At 34.3% G+C, this 21,876-nt stretch overlaps 1 protein-coding gene and 1 long non-coding RNA gene across 3 annotated transcripts in view; one reads left to right on the forward strand and one right to left on the reverse strand.

Annotated features, from left to right (window-relative positions):
- The first annotated feature begins 1,145 nt into the window (after window positions 1-1,145).
- The window catches only part of LOC119151223, a 102,652-nt gene continuing 81,921 nt past the window's right edge, over window positions 1,146-21,876 (forward strand). The window contains exons 1-6 of the long non-coding RNA XR_005105343.1: window positions 1,146-1,304; window positions 1,572-1,663; window positions 3,035-3,127; window positions 5,335-5,433; window positions 9,316-9,405; window positions 12,409-12,532. This is a non-coding gene — a long non-coding RNA (uncharacterized LOC119151223). The remainder of the gene's footprint in view (window positions 1,305-1,571; window positions 1,664-3,034; window positions 3,128-5,334; window positions 5,434-9,315; window positions 9,406-12,408; window positions 12,533-21,876) is intronic.
- Window positions 20,444-21,876, reverse strand: part of FGF7 (fibroblast growth factor 7) — a 29,951-nt gene continuing 28,518 nt past the window's right edge. For both annotated transcript variants that reach the window (XM_037394897.1, XM_037394896.1), the window contains exon 4: window positions 20,444-21,521. In XM_037394897.1, the coding sequence (XP_037250794.1) occupies window positions 21,327-21,521 (195 nt within the window). In that variant the 3' untranslated portion in view covers window positions 20,444-21,326. The remainder of the gene's footprint in view (window positions 21,522-21,876) is intronic.

Here is a 21,876-nt window from a genome sequence, read left to right on the forward strand (position 1 = left end):
CCTTGACGCCTTTCCACCATGGGCGGTGGTACTGCTCTGCAGGGTCTGTCTTCTTGGTGGAAGCACCTGGAAACCACTCTGGTAGAAGGCTGAAGGCTTTGTTTCACTCCCTTGTTAGCTCCAGGCAAGCTATATCACTTAGATTTTTATTACCTGTATTATTTTTTTCCTCACCTAGTAGCATATTTGCATATTTACAGTTGACACCAAGGTCTGGAAGAAGTGTTGCTGTATTCCTTTCTTGTTTTTGCATCTCTCTCGAAATAGGACATGGGATCTTTTCTGTGGAATTCCTTGGCCTGGTTGAGGATGGTGCCCTACGGTAGCATTTACCCAATATTCAGTGTTCACTAACTGCATTTTTAGTTTGAAGTGACTAAACTAAAACAGTAATTTTGGTATAGAGAATATTTCTCTCAACTCAGCGAAATAAAGTCTGTGGTATATTAGTTGTAATAGCCTTAGGGGGAAAAGTTGACACTGTAGGCAGATCTTATGCCAAACTTTGATCTCAGTTACACCCCAAAACCATCACTAACTTCAGTGGTATTACATTCAGTGGCAGAGGAGTTCTACCAGCGTTCTGCTGTTATTTTGTTTTGTTTTGACTTGATCCATTTTTCATGCTAGCAGTGTATGTAATACATTGCAGTAGTAGGAAAAAATAGCTCCATTTCACCATCCATATTTTTTTGCCTCCTTACTCTGTGACAGTACGTCTTGATCTGCAGTAGCTAATTATGTCAAAATAACAAAATGCTTATTGGACACAACCACCTTCATAATAGTTTCAAAAGTTCTTTCTTGCCAAACTTAATTATAGTAGGCTTTACTAAGTGTACCATCTCTTACTTTGTTTGAATGATTTCTCTGGGTGCTTTATCCAGAACTTGTTTGGGAGCAAACGGAGCCTGCTCATTATTTAAAAGCACACTCTGAAATCTGAATTACTCCTTTGTATACTTTTGTTCTATACAGTTATTTGCACAAAAGATGTGTTATTAGTGATTTTTAGGAATGGTTGCTGTATAATTTTTATTTGGGGTTCTTAATTTCACAATTTACTAAAAAGATGTTGTTTTCAAACGGTATTTCTCTCACTTGGTTTCTGCTCAGATGTAACAGTGTAAATTTTGAGGTTTTAATTATACTATTATATGGAACTCAGAAGATACTGGTTGATTGATTTCAATAGAACTTTTGCTAATCCGCAACCCTCACATTTCTTCCAGCTTCTAAACAAAAACTGAATATGTAAGAAAAGAACAAATTTGCCAGGTGACCAGACAGCCACTTTTTCTTCAGTATGTATCTTAGGAGTACATAAATAGTATAAATATTTTATATGGAGGTACTGAGAAGAAAATGGAAGTTCTGCCTTTATGTTTAAATGTCCTTGCATCTCACACATTTTTAGTGTGTTTCTTGACATCTAAGAATGTGTAATGTTCTGTTTATTGGAAGAAATTACAATGAACATGCTCTATAAGTGCTGTAGTGATAACTTTGTCAGTTTTAGTTATCTAAACTTCAAATATTTGCTAATATATGTTATCTTGGGGGTTTTTAAGGCCTTCTGGTGAGAACAATTCTTACTGTATGTCATCAGAAAATGCAAAAGCCTCCTTCTACCTCGGAAGAATTCTTACGGTCTCAAGATTTGGTGAGTCTAACTGCTTATTATTTTAACTACCCATGTGTATGGTGAAGTGAACATGCAAGAGTCAGGTCCTGAGCAAAGCCATGTGAATGTAAATATTGAGAATTGAGTTTGAGCATAGATTGTATTTCCAAGACCCTCAGGCACTGGAAACTAAGAGGTTTGTAGAAATGGCAAACCTTTAACAGAGCAGCCTCTCAGTTGTTAACTTCCTTTTTTCTTAAAGCTAAACCATGGAGGAAAATTTTTGTCTGCTGTGCGGCAATTTTCTATTGTTGGAAGCATGCTCGAGTGATGACACTGAACCAAGAGTTGTTAAAAATATTTGATCAGTCCACAGCATATCTAATATAACAAAGTCTTGAATCCTGAGGCAAAAAGTTCTGATGAATACAAAAAGGGGAATAGCTAGTTTTGCTTTTTAATGAGCTTCCTTTTTTTCTTGTACTGATAAGACTGCTAGGAAAATCTTTGAATATGCCTTTGTATTTTGTTAAAGAATTTAATATAATGTGGTCACCAGTGATTCGTGAAGATTACATTCTTTCTGGAGGAAACAGAGCATTCCTTTTGAGCTGCCTATGTTATTTGCAAGTATTGATTCACTTAAACCTTTTAAATACAGAGCTATGAGAAAAATTGCTCTTTTGCTTTGAACCAGAACTTTTTCTCTCACAGGAACAAAGAAACAAAAAGTGTTTAAAAGTGTTTTGATGGGCAGCCCATTTAATTATAAAATAAAACGTATATTTGTAAGAGAAGCAATCTGACATAAGAAAAGGAAACATTTTAATTTGGGATAATGTCAAAATAAAATATTAATATATTTTAATTTTCTAACTGGTTTTACTCACATTTTCCATTTTTACCTTGAAATGAACATATGTGTATTAATCATTTGTATTTAATTTTTTTTTTTTTAAAGAAATAATTTGTCTTTCTGCCCTGCTATTGAGATAGAACATGCCATGGTTTTTCAGCTGTACTAGAGCATTTGAAACCACTGATTACTCTGTATTAACACTTACTAAGTTATTTCAGGAAAGTAACCAATTTGATGATTAACTTCAAATGACTACTGTTGGTTTCAACAATTTGCTTAAATAATTAAGCGTCTAGTTTAAATTCTTTGCTAGAGCAAGGAACAGAATTTCTTCCTGTGCTTCCAAGGCTGTTCTCAACAGATGGAAGGCGTTACTGTCCTTTCCAAGAACTTAAATTGCACATGATTTTATTTGTCTCTTTAGAAGCATAATAACCCTTTTTTTCTGGAGCTATCTCCTTCTCTAACTAAAAAGTTATAGTCTTTTTAATTACTCTGTGTACGCTACGATGGGCCTCCCTGGACTATTTCTGTTTTTCTGACTTTTTCAGATGATGTAATCATCTCTGAATGCAGTGCATGGATGGGAGAGGAGGAAATCACAGTCTATGTTAGCAGTGTTGCCAAAATTAGATTCTTAGAAGGTATATGTAAAATGCGTTTATACTGGTATTACAATTACAAATGAAGTTCACAGATTAGCTAATTTAATCTTTGCATTTATATAATTTTCAGAAATAACTATTTTTACTGTGTAGTGATTACAGAAGGAATGGTCAAGTTGTATCTCTCTCAATGAGCCTTATTCTTTGGTGGTTAAGTTGCAAAAAGATTATTCCTTCAGTGCTTTATGTAGATATCTGTGTGAACATGTTCCATTGAACATCAGTCCACTCTCTGATTTGGAGAAGAGAAGAAACACATGTATCACTGAACTAGGGAAACATGCTGAAAAAGTATTTTCATTACAACGTGGACCAGCATATCTAGAGGAACATCTTACTGCCCTCCAACAGAGTAACCCACATTGTCCCAGATAAGTATTTACAGCTTTTCCTCAGTTTGCAAGTGTGAAGTGTCACGTTTATAATTAAAAAAATTCTAATAGGCTCAAATCCCAGGGGTTCTGCCTGGGCTTTAGGAATATCTTGTTTCAGGCCCAAACAAAGTGAAGGCAAAAGTCTATGAAAACATGTTGTTCTCCAGAGATCTTGATGTTATGAAGGAACGATGAGACATAGAAAGACCAAAATGGTGATTTTTAAGTCTTCTGATTATTCCAGCAATGCAGTAGGACTAGATAGTGTCTTAAGGCTTGTGCACATACACATTTAGATGTAGAACTAGATATATGAAAAGTTTTTTAATCAATAAAATCATCAATATGGCCTCTATTTCTAGCTAAACCTTGCTGTTCCTTTTTAAGACATTGCTTCTGAGCAAACAGGTGCAAAGGAAGTTCTGACTCTGGCAAGTAAGATGGGGAAAGCAAAGGTATATTACATACTTTTAATTCTTTTTATGGATTAGGCAACAAAGACCAAATTTTCAAGTTATTTCCTTGGAGCCAGAATTATACCTATTGGATTGCACCTACCTCTGTATGTTTATTGGGGGTGGGGGGTGGAATGACACCCCAAACTTGAAAAAGTCCTTTTTTTCCTTTATATCTCCAAAGATATTTTGTAGTCACCTAAAGTCTGAATTTTAGACCGTTGCTCCTTATCTGAATTATATTCACAGTTCATAGTATGAATTGTCTTAGCTGAAAGCATTGTTTATATCATTGTATGAAAAAGCATTGATTATGAATTAAGTATTTAAACATTTTTCAGATTGCCAAATACTTTACTGAGGAGTCAAAGGGTAGAAATGTAGAGATGAAGTAGTTTATGCTACATGTAAAAAAGTACACAGCATTCTGTCTTATGAATATACTTTGAATTGGAAGCCAAAGAAATGCCCCTGATACCAAACCAAGAGAAAGAAAAGTTTTGAGAATCACTCATTCAGGAGTCAGTCAGTTTTTCTAAGACTACACAAATTTATATATATTGGGTAATGAAAAATTCCAAATACAGTGTAAATATGATTGGTTTTATTAATCTTGCATATTATGATCAAATCCTTGAAGCTTAGTGTCTGGGACTTTCCAATGTGCTAGATGAAAGACTTGAAGGAGAACAAATGTGCCTCTGGTAGTTTGGAATGTCTCAGTCCTGGTATTTCTTGGATGTTGGTTAGACTTCAGACATAAGCAGGGATGAGCAGGTTCTGTAATTGAAATATTAATGTGAATACTGACAAAACTGGACCCTAAATTATTAACAACCCATTGAGTTAATATGTGAAGTGATTCAAAATTTTTAAATAAGGTCATGTTGTATTTGTAATTTAGCTTATTAAAGGTCAATTAAAGTTTCTATTGAAGGAAATACTGAGATATGTAAAAATAACAAATCCTTTGTTAGATTTTTCTGAGACATCTTGGAAATTTGGCATGGGTTTAGTCATCTTCTGATAGAAAATAAATTTTTGAAAAAGAAGAAACTCACAAGAAACAAACCTTATATTTTTATATATAAAATAATAAACTTTATTATTGAAGTCATGTAATGTACTTTGACAGACTCTTAAGGGCAATAAAAGAAAGCAACTGCTAAGGAAGTATTTTTATAAAATGGGGGTACCAGCAAGTGAACAACTCTATTGTAGAATATTTTTTAAATTTTACTTTAAAAAAAAATTGGTTGTGTGATTAGATTAGTATTTTCTTGTTGGAGCAGCTGTTTAACACAAGGGGAACATAATAATTAACTTTAGTTGCTAAATGTTTTTCTTTTCTTTTTAGGTCTGTAACTACCCTCATTCAAGGTAAACAGCTTTCAGAATTATGAAGACATTTGGAAGCTCCACAACTTTGAGACTTACAAGAGTACAGCATTTCCAAGTACTTATTTTTTCTTCCAGTATCCTAAACAGAACCTGCTGATAAAGACTATTGAAAATATTTAGACTCATTTGTCTTTGCTTTCCATTTTCATACTCCTTTTAGTATCACCATTAGCATTTATTGAAGGTACAAAATTGAGAAATGCAGTAGTCATTTATTATTAAGAGCCATTATTGTTGAAGGACTCTTCTTGCTGCCCTGCCCTTATGTCCCAGTGTTGATCACTAATTAAAGTTCTGAAATCAATAATCTTAAACTAATATTAAGCATGAAAAAAATTTCAAAAGTAAGGTAAACCCAGAATTAGAATGTAGAATATGCAATTTTATTGCAGTCCCCTTTGGCATGTATGTTACACATCATCTTCAATTACATGGTACTTTTTTTTAAATGGATCATTGAGTATACGGATCTGACAGTGCTGAGGGAGTGATTTAAGATTATGCAGTGAGATGATTGTCTGTAACACCTACATCAGATTTGCTGCAGGAATTGTGGGCTTGATAAAGTAGGAGGTTGCAGCAAGTATGTAATACACTTGAATGCTATTATGGAAATGAATTTCAAATTAATTTCTTCTGGGGGTGATCATTCATTTTTCCCCACAGCTGGTAAGCATGAACCTCAAGGTTGTGAAACTGATCTTGTAGCAGCAGTGTCAGCAGCAGTATGTACATGCACAAGTACATACTCATGCCTCTCACTTGAGGGCATAAAAATTGAAAACATTCTTTATTTCTTTCATTTGAGTAAAAGCAGGGAAATGGAGCCCTTACAGTGTCCAGCTGCTTCTGTGTGCACCATTAATTAATGCTTGTTAACAGCTTTTTTTTGTCAGCCAAGGCAAGATTTATTTGATGATATGCTAATTCCCACAGTGTGCATGCCCCCATCTTCTACGTGAGTGATGTGGGGTAATAATTATAAGCAAAGATAAAGCTTTTGCACCTGCCCCTCGACTGAATTAGTCACAAAAGTTGTAAGTGAAAATTTTCAACACTAACATTTCTGGTTTGATTTCTTATTCACTTCAGTGGAAGTTAGCTATGGCTTTAAATAGCTTTTTTAATTAGATGGTTTGAAATACTTTCATTACTTCACTAGCAGACATTTGTGAATTCAGTATTTTAAACAGGTGAAAAAACCAGGGCTGATTTAGAGCTATGTCTCTCCTGTGTTTGTGATTTGCTGCAGGTGGTGATCCCTGTCTGGTGGCCAGTTAGTTGACTGGTAGGTCAGGGTAGCTTTCTCCTTGGGAAAGTCCATTTGGGGCAGAGTCAGAATTCATGGCACTGTGAAGGGCCAAGATACAGTACATTTGATTTTTTTTTATAACTTCCACTTGAAGTGTATGTGTAAGCTTTCATCAATATTTATCTTTAAAATCTAAATGCTTAATGTAGTCAGATACAGATTATATAAGTATACATAATTAGAGTATAAATTAGACCATAATGAAAAAAGTAGTTTATTTTACAAACAAATTTGAATTCTCACTATAGAAAAGTTTTAAAAAGTTGGTAAGTAACTATCCAAAATTACTTCCTTTATGCTGTAGGATCAGTAGGATTGCATTGGTACAGAAATATATACAAACCAGGGGAACAAATTCCTAATAGTCATGTGATCATAGTTATCACCAACATAAAACAATAATTAATTTGTTGTTGGTGTCAGACACTCTGAAATCCTGACTTTTGATCCATTTTGCATATTAAGTTGTTGTTATTAATAAAATAAAAATTAAAAAAATTAAAAAATTATGCCTTTTTCAAATTAACATATTAAATAGTATTATGCAGACAGAATTTCACAGTCTATGTTAAAATATTTACTAACTGATAAGACTGAAGAATGTTTGTAAATGTTCTGAAACATGCAGTATGTGACATAATAAATTTTGACTGCTTCAGATTTATAAATGAAGGAAACCTTTTCCTTTCATTTCATTCAAATCCTGTCATTTGTCCAAGTCCAAATACTGTCAAGCTGATAAAAACAAGTTGTGTGTAGTGAAGGATAGATTTAAAATTCAGATTGTTGAGCAGCCTTGATAAACTCTGTGTCTAAACAGTGACCTGTTGATAGTACTTGCTGCAAAACACACCTGTGCACAAATGCAACATTTTTGAGAAAAAGTGTTTAAATAGCAACAGAAGCATGCTTGTTGAAGTTGACAGTGAAACATTGTTATACAGAAGTAATCACTATTCCTACAAAACATAAAATGTCACAACTTTTTCTGCATAAAACCTAATGGCTTGGCACTCAAAGACTGCCTGTAGACCTTACTGCTTGCACTAGATTAAAAGTCTTAGGTGATCTTACAATGTACAGCTATTCCCATTAGAGGTGTTTGTAATACGTCGCCAGAACCTGATGTAGCTTTCTGAAATGCCACGTCTCTGTTTAAAACAAACAGGCTTGGAGGACTGCTTTTAAGATTTTGTTTATTTGTGCTTAAATATGTGCAACTGTACCCAGATAAGCAAGACGCAAGGAATATGGAAATCCTATTGGTACTTCTGCAGGCAGTTCTGGCACAGTTCAGAATCCATGCTTGCCTCCTAATTTAAAAGGAAATAAGTTAACCCAGAGTCTTCATCTGCTTTGTTGTAGTGGTTACAGTATTTCTGCTCGTACATATTTTTAGTTATGTAATAAATTTAATGCAACAAGTGACTTGCTGTCTTACTGATTTTGTATACCTTAATTTTTGTGTTTTAAACTTTAGATATTTAGACGTTTTGCCTTAGGTTTACTGAAAATTTAGAAAAACAGTAAAAAGATGAGAGTTGCAAGTATCCAGCTAATACAGATCAGGCCCTGTATTTTGACAACATAATATTTATGTACCCAAAGAAGCTGCTTTTTTCTCAGTAAAACTAAGCATTTCCCCTGCAAGTTTTTTTCCCTTCAGTATTTCCACAAACTGAAGGGATTTCCTATTTGCCTGTGGATTGTGTTCCAAATTAAAATCCTTGTCCTATTTGCCGTTGTCTAGTTTTAAATCCCTGCATTCAGTCTAATTAATATTTTATTGTTGTTTTGACAGAAAAACGTTCTCAAAGTTTGGAGAAGTTTGTTTCTCTCTAAATCATCTATTGCAGTGTTTCAGGATTCTTTTTTATGGTGGTTTCTCCCAACATCTAATGTATAATTTTAAACAAATAAGCTGCACATTCTGCAAGTACAAAAATGCAAGTGTTTTACTGATTAAGCTCAAATTCTTCAAGTGTGGGCCCAAGACTAACTTTTCACGTAACTTAAAGAGCAGTAGTTGAACATATGAAGAACTAATTTAGTTAGCAGGTTTATACCTTTGGATTAAGTTGACTGTTTATTTTACTTTGCTTACTTTGTGTAATGGTGCTAGGATTTATAAAAGGTATGACTCTGGAATATTTAGGTTAAGAACATAAATCAAAAGTGTATGGATTTTGTTACCGCAGGTGATCACTATGTTCTTTATTAAGAAGAGAAGGAAAATATTCATGTGGCAGGAGACTGATTATGTACACTGGCTTTGATTCAGTACAGCACTTAGATTTCATCTTAATTGTTGGCTGATAGACTTAACATATGCTTTAAATAATGTGTGTTCTTAAGTGCTCTTCTGAATCAGGAACTACTGCAATATACTAAAAAAAATAATCTGTTAATACATTTAGAAGAACAACATATTGGAGTAAGAGTTGGAACTAATTTAAGAATACGTGTTTCAGTGGTATTCCTTTGTCTTGTCAATGCCTCACATCATAGGACAGATAAACATGAGCATTAGTGATGTCATGCATCAGCATATTAGCACACAACTATATCTGAATTTATGCTGATAACTTTTTCCTGACTTTTTTTCCCCTTTGAATCCTAACCAAGAAGGTCAAGACCGCTTGTTTGACAGAATTGCAGATTTCGTGGGACTTTTTCTTCTTGTTTCCAGGGATGCTACAAATGCTTCTTTTCCAGGTAACAGTACAATTAGTATTTTCAGTGATATATGGGTAGATACTGTATTTCAGCTCATAAAAGTACTAACATGTCATAGAAACCAATTTACACGTATCCAGATTGGCAGCATTTGGCTCCAAAAGAGAGCTGGAAGTACATGCATCTAAGTGCCACAGACAGAACAATCAGAAATGGTGAGGAAAAGCTAGAAATTGTCATGGGCGGTCAGAAGTCAATTTTCTTGGGTCATATAATGTGTGAGTATTGAAATTTAATGATAATATTAACAGATGTGAGGTTTATTAATGTCTTGGTTTTCATTAAATACAATGATTATTAACCAATAACACTGTTCTGCATCCTAATTCTAATGCTAAGTGACTTGTTCAAAGTATGTAATTTGTTGAAATCAGTATCCTTCAGTTCAGGCTTATCTGGGAACTTTGACTTAAACATTGATCAAGCAAATTTTTAGAAGTGAATTCCCTATTGTTGATACAGTTGCCGGAGTTTCACACAAATAATAAAAGGTTGTACTATATTATTTTTTTTTAGCAGAATGGCTTTGTAATTGCTACAGTTAACTTGAATATTTTTACATTAACTAAAAAAATTGTAATATGAAATCTCTCTTTGTAGCCTTTTTAGATACAGTGTTATTCTTATTTTGGCACTTAGATCCTGATTGTTTGTCACAAGTAATTTATGTTGCTTTCTATGAAGCATTTTCTGAATGTATTAAACGTTGTGATGATGATGATTTTAAGAATGGATTGGTAGTGGAATTTTTCAGTGGTTATCAGGTACTGGTAGTTTTTTTCCTTCTTCCTGAGGCATATTTTGTCCAGACTACCAGGTCTGCATTTCAGTGAGAATCCATTGCTTTTTATCCTAGGAATTATATACATACATAGAAAATAGGAATACTATTGTCAAAGCTGGCTTTCTCTGCTCAGTAATAATAATAATGATACCTTAATTCTGATTGTTGGCATATAAATATGGATAAATTGTTTAAAACACTAGCCTGGAAAGGAGACAAAGAATCTGAGCTGACTGTCCATGGAATTGTATCTCTTTAAGGAAAAATAAAACTGAATCAGACATCTCAGAGTGGTTTTGGCAAAAGCTGAAGTATGTAACCTGCTTTAATTGTTAAACTATGCATTATAAATCTGTCCTGACAAACCTGTTTTGTATCCCATAGCTGATACAGTGGAAGCATACTGCTTTCTAATTATTTATATGTGTAGCAAGATTAGCTGGACTGGACCTCCCAATATTCAATAATGATAAAGTCTTACTGCAAATATGAGACATTTCTGACAACCTGCTTGTGTTTCTATCTTTCTGTCATGATACATGCTAGGTCCAGGTTTGGAACTCTTCCTGTGCAAGATGACTGAGGATGAAGCTAGATTGACATTTTTCAGTTGAATTTTTAAAAATATTTTTCCCCATTAAATTAGAGTTCTAATGTCACTTGGTGTTTAAAAGCTTATAGACCTCAGAGTTTGAGTGGATGGGAACTGGTAATGTCTTTAAAGCTGGTATCAGGATGATGCTGAAAAGAAAGTATTGTATTTTTAAAGTTCTGTATAGGTTCTAATCCAGTCCAGTCATTGCCTTATTGCAGTGACGCTGTTCTATAGTAGCTTTTTTAGCTGTAAAAGTACTTAACTGTTGCAGAATTAGCCAGAAAGGATATAGTCATACCCAGAGACATAACTTATAATTGAACTAATGAATGCAGATTTCATTTCACTTTCTTTGTGCTACTGTGGAGGAGAAGTATTCTGGAAGAATCTATGGTAAGCACAGAAATGCAATCAGGAAGGAAGCCTTAAAATTCAAGCCCTAGGCAAAACTACTAATTCCTGGAAAAGCTGCTGAACATAGTGAGGACTTTTTTTTGTTTAAAACAGACTAGGAGGTGTTCCCCAGTACCTATTTGTAGGTGGCCTTGAAGGTATCTCTCTATAAAAAATGGTCATTTTGTACAAATATTCTTACAGGATTCAGACTACCTGTCCTAGAATTTTCTACTGGAAGAACTATTATATTACCATTAAATATCTGCATGTTTTAACAGTAAAAGTTTATGATTTTTAGATTGTATATGTCATTTAATATCCATTCCAATACTTAGATTTAGAGTGGATTTCTATCCTCAGTGCTCATTTAAGATTTCATGACAATGTGGATTTCATTATCTTGTATGTTGAAGCCAATTGACAAATGCAATAGAAATATTTTTTTGAAGGAGATGTAAAATACGGAAATATTTTCTCAAAACCTTTCTCTATGTTGGTCACTGTTAGGCAGCATTTTCTTTCTAGTTACAGACAGAGAAAATTGTACGTAGAAAAAGATCACTCTGAAAAATTTAATTTAGAGAAGGTTTACATATTTCAAAGTTACATATGCACCAAACTCCAAACGGGCCTTTAACTTGGAAAAGCTCAGTAAACCCACAGTATACTCTGTACTGTGTAACCACTATAAATAGATCATGGATAGAATTAACTGAAATTTAGTCAAACCAGAAAAAAAAAATCCCAGGAAACTAGGAGACCACTGCTACGGCATAAATTCTGTATCGGCATGAAACTTACGGTGTGGGAGCTGTGCAAAATTCTACTGGAATGAATATTGAAAACCACTGAATAAAGTAAATTATGTATTGCTGCCAGAATAATTCACAACCTCAACAAAACATATGCAAATGTATTAAATTACCAGAATTGGAACAACCACAAAGTAAGGATATTCACCCATGTGCAAAACCAAGCAGAAGCAGAAGGGAGATAGCAAAAACTGTCTTGGTTGTCTTTAAGTATATGAATGTAATTATTTCAGCTAGCAGGCCTGGATCCCAAGCCTAAAGTTGACCAAGGCATAAAAATTTGCACATTGGAGACCGGAAATAAACTAATTTTAATCTTATCTGAGAATATTCATAGGATGATCTTCAAAATTAACATAAACATTTTTGTAAATTTTTTTTATTATTATTTTCAGGTCTAAACTCAAGGAAAAGTGCATGGAAGGAATGGACTTTTGAAAATTTTAAGGCTGTCGCAGTATAGTAAAGATGCTACTGCTGACAAACAAACTAGTGCATCTGCCAGTTCTACAGCAGCAAGTAAGTCTTGTAAATATTTTTAAACACATAATGCACATTACTTTATGCATTTTGGAATGAAACTTATAGTACATTGCAAAATCTAATTGTCAATAAATTATTATTAATATTTTCCGTTTGTTTTGCACAAAATCAAAAAGTCAAAATGTTATAGCCATTCAAAATGAATTGTGGATTTTTATCAATGCTAAATGTATATCCTCTCAATATACTGATACTTCCATTTGATTAAATCATATTACAAGGTATTTAAAGAGGCTGCTGATACTCCATCTAGTAGAATCTGGTGGGATTGATTTGTCAATTCTTCTCATTCTAACTACAGCTGTAGGTACCAATCTTCTCTTACTGCTTTTTATCTTCCTTCTGCCCCAGCCATAACCAACAACTTTTCCCATGTTTGCCTTTTTTCCCCCATCCTTTTTACCATGGGCTCATATGCTTTTTCTGAATTGAGATCATTCCCCAGTCACCAAGGTAGGAAAACCTTATTTTTGTTGCAAAATAATTGAGAGGAAGATATCTGGGAGAAAACTCAGAAATGTGCATCATGGGTGGCATATAAGGCAGTGAAGTCTGTGATTCTTTGATTTTCCATTTTCTAGTGTATGTAAAATAGGGATATTTGTTGCCAGTCTTAAAGTAGGCTGAAGAATGATTTTAGAAGTTTGTTAGTAATGGAATCTACCTGAATGGGAAAAGATATCTCTGCAAATTTTCAAGGGTGCTCACCCCTCTCTGTTAATAACAGTCTTCACGCTCCCCAGCCCCTACTATTTTCAGTGATATCACTGACATGTTTTCTCTACAGTTACGTTAAATGCTTAGGAAAAGGTTGTCCCTTGTATCTGTTAACGTTAAGGAGGAAGGTTTGGAACATGCTGTACTCAGGAAATCCTGAATTAGTGAAGTATTGCAGACATGTCAGAGGAAGGGAAGTGTTCTGGCATGTGCCATGATTCCCACAAAGCTTTCTCTTGTAATGTAGATGTGAGAGAACTGCGTGGGTTTTTCCCAGTGGAACAGGCTATCTAAGCAAAGAGGCGAGTTGCTGTTGAGGCCTAGCTGAAAGATTTGGTCTCTGCAAATGAATACAGCTTTGCATAATATTTGTATGGGTTGGCTATGCACATCTGTGGCTTATATAAAGTGAACTGTCTTACTGTCCTTAGGTATTGCCTGTTAGCTTTCCTGAATAATTATCCTGTCTTACTTCAGTATTTCAAGTAGAATTACAAAAATGAAATGTGGTTTCTTTAAAGTTGAAAGTCAGTGTTACTCTCATCAAGTTACAGTCTTGAAAGGAAATTCTTGTTTACAGAGTCCATTTTTTGCGTGTTGCTCAGTTTGCAGTACAGTTTTTAGAAACGGAAATGTATGTTTTTGAACGGAGGAACATTTGGGTTTAAAAAATAATATGCTTTTACAAAACCTAAAACCAGTGGAAACTTTGCATAATTTTTATAAATTCCAATGGTTTTGTTCTGGTATAATCATATTTCCTTTTGGATCTTGGTCATTGTAGTACATTACTAGTATATGAAAACAAGAGCATGAAACCGAGTAGAAAGTGATTATTTGTGAAGCAGGTTCAGTAAATCATGTCAGCTGTTGATTATAACAACACTTCTGACCTAAGGGAGTCTGTTTTAATGAGTGGTTTCTGCAGTCACTGAAGCTATTGTTATCTTGATGTTTCTTTCCAAGAGATAATGAATTGTTTTTTCCTATGACAATAGAATAAAAAGGAGAAGCCTTGCTATTTTAGTTCTTCCTGTTAGTACCTTATTCTATGATCTACCTCATTGCTTTAGGCTTGCAGGATGCTCACACTTCTGTTCAGTAATCACTTGTTCTCTTTCATGACCACTGAGAAGTTAGTTGTTTGTCCAGATATACCTTGGTGCGTAGTTTTCAGTGAAATCAATAGGAATAGGATGTATAGGCAAGTTAGCTGTCATATTGACATGTCCTGTCTTACACAAGAATTGAGTGTACATGGTTTCCAAATGTTCTCTTTCCTCTAAACATCTCTTCCAGTGCTCCTGTATTGTGCAATAGTATCATAGTAACTCATATAGACATAAACAGACTAAACTTGTTAGGTAGCTTGAACAGAGATAACAATCTAACTAGGACAATGTGGTGTCCTGGGTAGCAATGGAAGTCACCATGAGTGTGGGTAGAAATGCTATGTCTCCTCTGCTGACCTGTGCCCTGTTGTGATTAGTCTGGTAATTTAGAGCTAGTGTGAGTATATGTTTAATATTTTACAGCATGTATCAGACTCAAACTTCTTTCTCTTACTTATCGAATAGGACATTGAAAGTGGCTTGCTTGAAGTTATGTAAGAAATCTGTAGCAGAACCAGGTTTCAAAGGCCAGTAGGTGAGCCATAAAAACTCAACTGGCAGTAGCTGATGTCTTGATTCTTGTCCATCAAAACTGGTGCTGTCCAAGGTAACAGTAAATTGTGTTTATGCTTAGACAGCCAGTTGTAATTGTAAAGGGGATCAGTCCTGAATTCTGATTAAAATTATACTACCTAACATCATTATTATAAGAACATCTATAGTGGTAATAAAGATATTGCTAAAGTAGTTGGAAGAATAGGGGGGTGATTCTTCCCCTCTACTCAGCACTGGTGATGCCACAGCTGGAGTACTGGGTTCAGTTCTGGGCTCCATAGTTCAAGAGAGATATGGACATACCGGAGACAGTATATTGAAGGGCCACGATGATAATTAAGGGATTGGTCCATCTTTCCCATGAGGAAAGCCTGAGGGAGCTGGGGCTGTTTAGCCAGGAGAAGAGAAGAGTCAGAGAGGAATTGACTGATGTATATAAATACCTGAAGGGAGGGTGCAAAGAAGACTGAGCCAGGCTCTTTCCAGTGGTGCCCAGTGACTGGACAAGAGGCAATGGGCACCAGCTGAAAGACAGGTTCCATCTGAACATCAGGAAACACTTTTTTACTGTGAGGGTTACTGAGCACTGGCACAGGTTGTGCAGAGAGGTTGTGGAGTCTCTCTCCTCAGAGATATTAAGTTTGGACATGGTCTTGGGCAACTGGCTCCAGACAGCCCTGCTTGAGCGGGAGGCTTGGACCAGATGACCTCCATAGATCCCTTCCAACCTCAACCGTTCTGTGATGCTGTGAATAAAGTGAGATACAGTTTCTTTTAAATTAAGGTGGGACAATGTAACATCTTTGGCTGGGGTTCTTCCCTTCAGGGAGGGGGATATAGGCTAGAAGTAGTGCCTTTGCTGCTGTATAAACCCAGAAATATATAAATAAGACATTACATAAGGATTTGCATGAGTTGTTCAGTTAACGTCACACCATAGGTATGTCAATCTGTTGTTGGCACATGGTCAGAAAACAGGTGCAAACCAATGAAGACTGGTCTGTAGAATGAGCCGTTTTCAGTGTCTGCCTTGCAAAGCTAGAAAAAGACTGGTTTGTATTTTAGTCTTAATAAATTCTGAACATCCAGATGACACAAATGTTTCCTAATTTCACAGACTGTATTAGCTCCAGAAAGAGCTTAGTCTGCAGAGGACTGAGCTTAAAACTGACCAGCGTAACTCCTCAAACATGGGGAAGCTGTTGATATATGTAAAGTGAACTTGTTAATGAGTTTCTCAAAGCCGTCTGGGTACTAAGTAAGGCAGATACCTACTTTCCTCATGTAGGAAGCACACTAGACATCTGCTTCCTATTAAAATCTCTTGAACTTTGGCAGCCTACTTAACCTGACACCTTCAAGTTCTCACTAGGTACCAATATCCACCTTTTAGGTACCTGGTATCCTTTAAGATCTGTACTTCATTGAAGAATTGTCAGTGTTCAGGTCATCAACTGTCTTTGCTAAAACACTATTTTATGTATGATCTTAAAAGTAAGGTTTCCTGTTTGGTATTGGACTTCAGTCTGAAAACACTGTAACATTTGTGTGGCAAGTTTATCCATCTTCATTCTAATTCCTCTGCCCTTCTGGTTAGCACTGAAGAAATAGAATTTATTCTCATGAGGAAGTAATTTCCTCTGATTTGAGTTCTTTTTTTCCCCCTCTGTGTTAAGAGTCAACCTTTTCAAGTGTCAGGCCTCTAAATAAAAGAGCTTTCTTAATGAAACAACCAATCCTAGTAAGCTAGGACCAGCTTTCCAAACAGAATTGAAGAAAATTTTTTTTTACGTCTGGAATGCAAGCAGTTATGGAATTACAGTGTCTGGAATGCTCAAGATTTACAAGCTAGCTTTCCTCAGCCAGGTATTGTGACAGTATCTGCAGAGCTCAAGTTTTAGCACTTGGTAATTTTAATAGTATATGAATTTTTTTTTGCAAATTTTTATAAAATTTTGCAATTGTATTTGTGTAAGACTGACTTTAAATGTATGGTGTTAGAAAACTTTTTTAGAAATTTTGCTGTATTAATATCATTAAAGTTAATATAAATGTCACGTTGAAAACCTTGAATATGTTCCCATCAGTTTCTGCTTTAAGGACAGTCCTAGTCTTCAAAATTATTCTACTAACAGCACAGAGTAGTTAGCTTTTTTTCCTGCCAATAAATTTAACTTCTCCCATTTTAAGCAAACATGTGATTTAAGTAACTGTTACCTTTAAAAATCATCCAGTGATGTAAACAGTTGAAGTTACTTTTTGTTGTTATTAAATGTTAGTCTAAAAAAAGTGTATTAGTTCTATGTATGGATCTCAACACTGATGACAGCTGGTTCCCTAATGTGGGGAAAATCATCTAACCTGTCACTTGCATTTTATATATGGGTTAAATATGATGAAATTATTATGGTTTTTTAAAAGTTAGTATTGAGTTAGATTGCACAGGCTTATGAAATATTTAGACTACTCGGATACTGATCGTTGAGTACAGTGAAATACTGTTGTTCTCTTATTACTTTATTGATTTAACATTAACTTACATTTTGCTTCAGCTCATTCAAAAAGAATTTACATCTTTTCCTCAAAAAGTAATTTAAAACACAGACAAGTGTATTTTAATAATTACTTGATTAATCATTTAGTAATCTGATTATTACAGATGCTATACACAGTAGTGTTTCAAAGTACTTGAAACAGAACTAAAAGTGAGACCATACTGTACCATATAATGTCTTTTAAAGGTCATGGAAATTGTCCAGTTGTCAGTTTTTATTGTGTTATGGCATGTATTTACACCATTTTGCATACCTTTAGTGACATACAAGTTATAGATAAACTGTGAGGCAAATGTGTAATTATCCCCCTAACCTGGAGAATGTGTTTTGTGTAATTGTTTCAAGAGGTTGAACTGCACTCTAAATGGCTGTTTGGAGAAAAATAACTTTTGTATGGAATTGTAGACTCATTTGGGTTGGAAGAGTGCTGCAGGTCTCTTGTCCAATCCTCTGCTCAAAGTAGGGCCTACACAGATTTTAGACTAATTTGCATAGGGCTTTGTCCAGTCAGGTCTTGAAAACGGCTGAGAACGGAGATTCTGCAGTCTTTTATAAGATTCCCCAGATGAGATAACTCATTTCTGTGTCACAGAGTATTTATCAGCACTAATACAAAGGAAAAGTAAGTAAGTAAGTAGAACCTTGTTAATTAAATTTAAAGAGCCTGCGTAATGGAGCAGTTTCTGGGAAATGTGCATGGTTATTGAAGGTGGCTAAACAGAATGGCTATTTAAACCCAGGAACTTATATTTCAGTTCTAAACCACAGTCTATTTACACTTTGTAGTATCTGTGGTAAACAAAGAAAAAAGCTAGATGGAAGCCAATGCATCTGAAGGAAAACCAAAGAAATTACAATTGAGAGTGGCTTTTATAGCCCACTTTGGGTTTTCTTCAGCCTTCAGCATTATAAAGGTTAGTAATGAGCCATATCCAGAGAGGTATATCTCTTTCTTTTCATATGAACATATTTTCCTCCCACATGATATATTGCATGATTGTTATTAAGATCAGATTGTGGTGTAATTGATGTCAAAGGCTTTTGTGAGGATTTCTGACATCTATTTGAGTAATACCTGTTGAAATCTAATAGATTCTTTTTTTATATCCTTATCGGTTAATAGTTTGCTACTGTAGTTCATCACTGTAAATTTTTTTATTATTATTCTCCATTTTAGCACTAAACTGATTTTTTTAGAGACACCTGAAAAGAAATACATTTTATTTCAGAAGAGATTTTCTAAGTTGAAAATTGCTCAGCTGGGTTGATCTGATCTTGCTTTTCTGTTCACCTTTCCCATTATGTACTGGAATAGACCTTTAAGTCTGACTATTAAAATTCCAGAAGAAATGACAGAGAAAGCATAAAAGAAAGGCAAAATACTGATTTATCTCAAATACAGCTCCTCCACTAAGTCAACATAAGGAAGGTATTGCAACATGTGGCTGTGCCACTGAAGGATTCTATCATTTGCACTCAGGTGTCTTTTTGTGAACCATTCACTCATCACAGGATGCATTTCAGATATGACAGCTGTAAAACATAAAGTAGCTGTGGCTTACCTGATAATGGTGGTAATATAGTGATCAGTTAGATAAAAGCACATAGCAGTAAGGGCTAATTGCCATTTGGGTTCAGGAATTGTTTGATTGTATTCCTATATTCTTAAATTACATAATCAAAAGATCTTTAGAAGAGGTTGTCTGTATCTGGATTTAATTTTAAGCTTTTTTTGCATATATATTCATATATTAATGTGCATATTCACAATTTAATTCAAACTTCAGTAAAGGTTTTAAGCCCAAACAGTCTTAATGGGATTTTGTTCTTTTAATTTTTATTTCAAATCTTCGACTAACCTAGTTTAGACCTAGAAACCTTTGCGAGTATGTTAATGTTGATCATGAGTGTGAACTTTGTTTCAGTGTCTGTATATTCACAGAAAGTCATGCAGACAGTTATCAGCAAAAACGTTTCTTTGATAGTACAGTCTATTGTGTTCAGTGAAGGAGTAATAGATAAGGTAGCAAAAGCTCAGTGAAGGGTTACTGGTATACCTGTATTTACAATTTTTTCTGCATAGACCCATTTATATCTACACTTTGATGTTTGATAATAGCAAGTCAAAATAAAGGATTTCCAAATTGTATTTGTTAAACACGTATTTTTTTAAAAAAGGAATACTTATTAAAGAGACTTGTGGCCATTTTCTGTGAGTACTGTTAAAAAGAAGGTGTCATGTAGGAGGAAATGGTTGACTCTAGACATTTGTAATGAAAAGTAGAGCATTTAAGACCATTAGTAATTAACTTATCTCCATCTCAGCCATCTAGCAGCTGTGGTAGCTAATTCTCGGGGGCTCTTTGTTTAAGCACAATTATCCCAGTACTGAGAAAACTTGTAGGCAAACTGAACAGAATGAAATGATATCATGCATTAGTCGTGCAGGGCTTAGTTGAACACTTTGATAGATAGAAAATTAATATGTCTTTTCTTCATCAGGTCACATTGATTTTAGCTGAAGTTTCAAACTAGTCATATAGGCTTTTACATATTTCTGTATCTGTGAGTATAGGTTCTACCATCTAAGGATTAGTTCCAGTACCTGCTAGAACCGTTACCTTCTTTTACCTGGTGTAACTCTGTGCATGCTGGTAATGTAATTAGCAAGAGTATGTGGCAAAGATTTTTTACATTTTTGCATTGTTTCTTTTGAGATGTCCATTGTGGGATTTGCTGCAGGCTGTCATTTTTGTCTGCCATCCAATGTATGTTGGCAAAAGGGTTGTGTACTAGTCTTTGTGTCTGGTCACAGAAAAAAATTCATGCATCTCAGCCAGACCATTTTGTTATTCCTTTAGAATTAAAAGCATATGAAACAGATGCAGCTTAATAAGTATTTTTTTTTATAAATAACATTTAAATAACTTAGAACAATAAAGTTCAAATACAACTTAAAATAAAGTTTAATGCTGTAAGAACAGAAAAAGCATGTATAAGGATGGAGAAACAATATTGAAAGCTGTATGCCCTAACAGGAATTATACAAAAGATAGGATATGTTACATAAAAACCCTTAGTATGTCTGGATTTTGCTTCATCGTTATATAAAATGTTAATTTGTGAAAAGTGAGATGAAGTACATTATTTATTCCTATTCTTATTTTACATACACTATTTGAAACATCTTTTAGAGCAGCATTTGGTATTTGTTTCATTAATAGATAGGAACATTTTGTGTTAGAGTAAACTTAATTTTTCCAAACTAACTCTTTTATCTGAATACAACAATAAACATTTACAAGATTATACTTTTTTTCTGATCATATAGTTTACGTATAGGATATCAGTTTCTTGGGGGAAGTATTTAAAATACTGCTCAGCCTCCACATTTACTAATGACTTGATAATCTGACAACTCATTCCAGCAGCCTTAAAGTCTGACATATTTTACACAACATTATCATCTGCTTATTATTATTATAGCAGCCATATTTAAGAAGCAGATAGGATTTTTTAAATAAAATATTATCAGATAATCAAGTAATGACTTATTCTTCAGGGTAAATTAATTTAAGAAACTACCCAGTTACAATGACTAAGATAATGATTGTACAACTCTTTAGAATTTTTTACAACTTTTAGTTAGTAAATCTGGTTTTGTGTATATTTTCAAATTTTTTCATGTAGTCTCTTAAAAATAAACATAAATGCGCAAGTCCAGCTTGTTCAGTTTCTCAGTAGTATTCCAGCCTCTCTTGATATCTTGTCAAACAGTCGTCTTAAAAATAATCTTCCTGCTGGAACTAGTTCTTTATAGATCATTCATGATTAGGATATTGCCAGAGGAAGAAAGTGGGATGCTCTATGTTCTTTCTTTGTTTTTTTACCTTTCATGGGGACCCCTTTGTGGTTTAATGTAACAAACATCTCCTTTCCTTTGTGTGTCCATTTTGCAGAAGCATATGTATTATAATGGTTTTCTTCAATCAGTTCTATGAAGTTGCAGTCCTCATTGCATACTTTCTGTTGAGAGTAAATAATAAAATAGACTAAATTAAGTACAAGTGTTTTTTCAAATACTTAGATGAGGGAAGATGAGAGAAGAATATGCATTATAAACCCCCCATATTATTAATCTCTGAAATAAATAAACCAGACTTCTGAAATGTGAGTATTGAATATTTGAGCTTTGTCTATTCCCCCTTAGTATTCCACATTTTTAGAAAGTACATAAGTTCTAATCACTGAATTTATTAAATGGACACGAAAGTCTAGTATGGCATGTATGGAATAAGTACAGGATACATTTTAGTTTGTTAGGAATCTATTTTATAAAAACTATACAGATGCTCCATCTAAAAACACATATCTTTAAGAT

Source organism: Falco rusticolus, chromosome 7 (genome assembly GCF_015220075.1).
Source record: "Falco rusticolus isolate bFalRus1 chromosome 7, bFalRus1.pri, whole genome shotgun sequence".
NCBI lineage: Eukaryota > Metazoa > Chordata > Aves > Falconiformes > Falconidae > Falco > Falco rusticolus.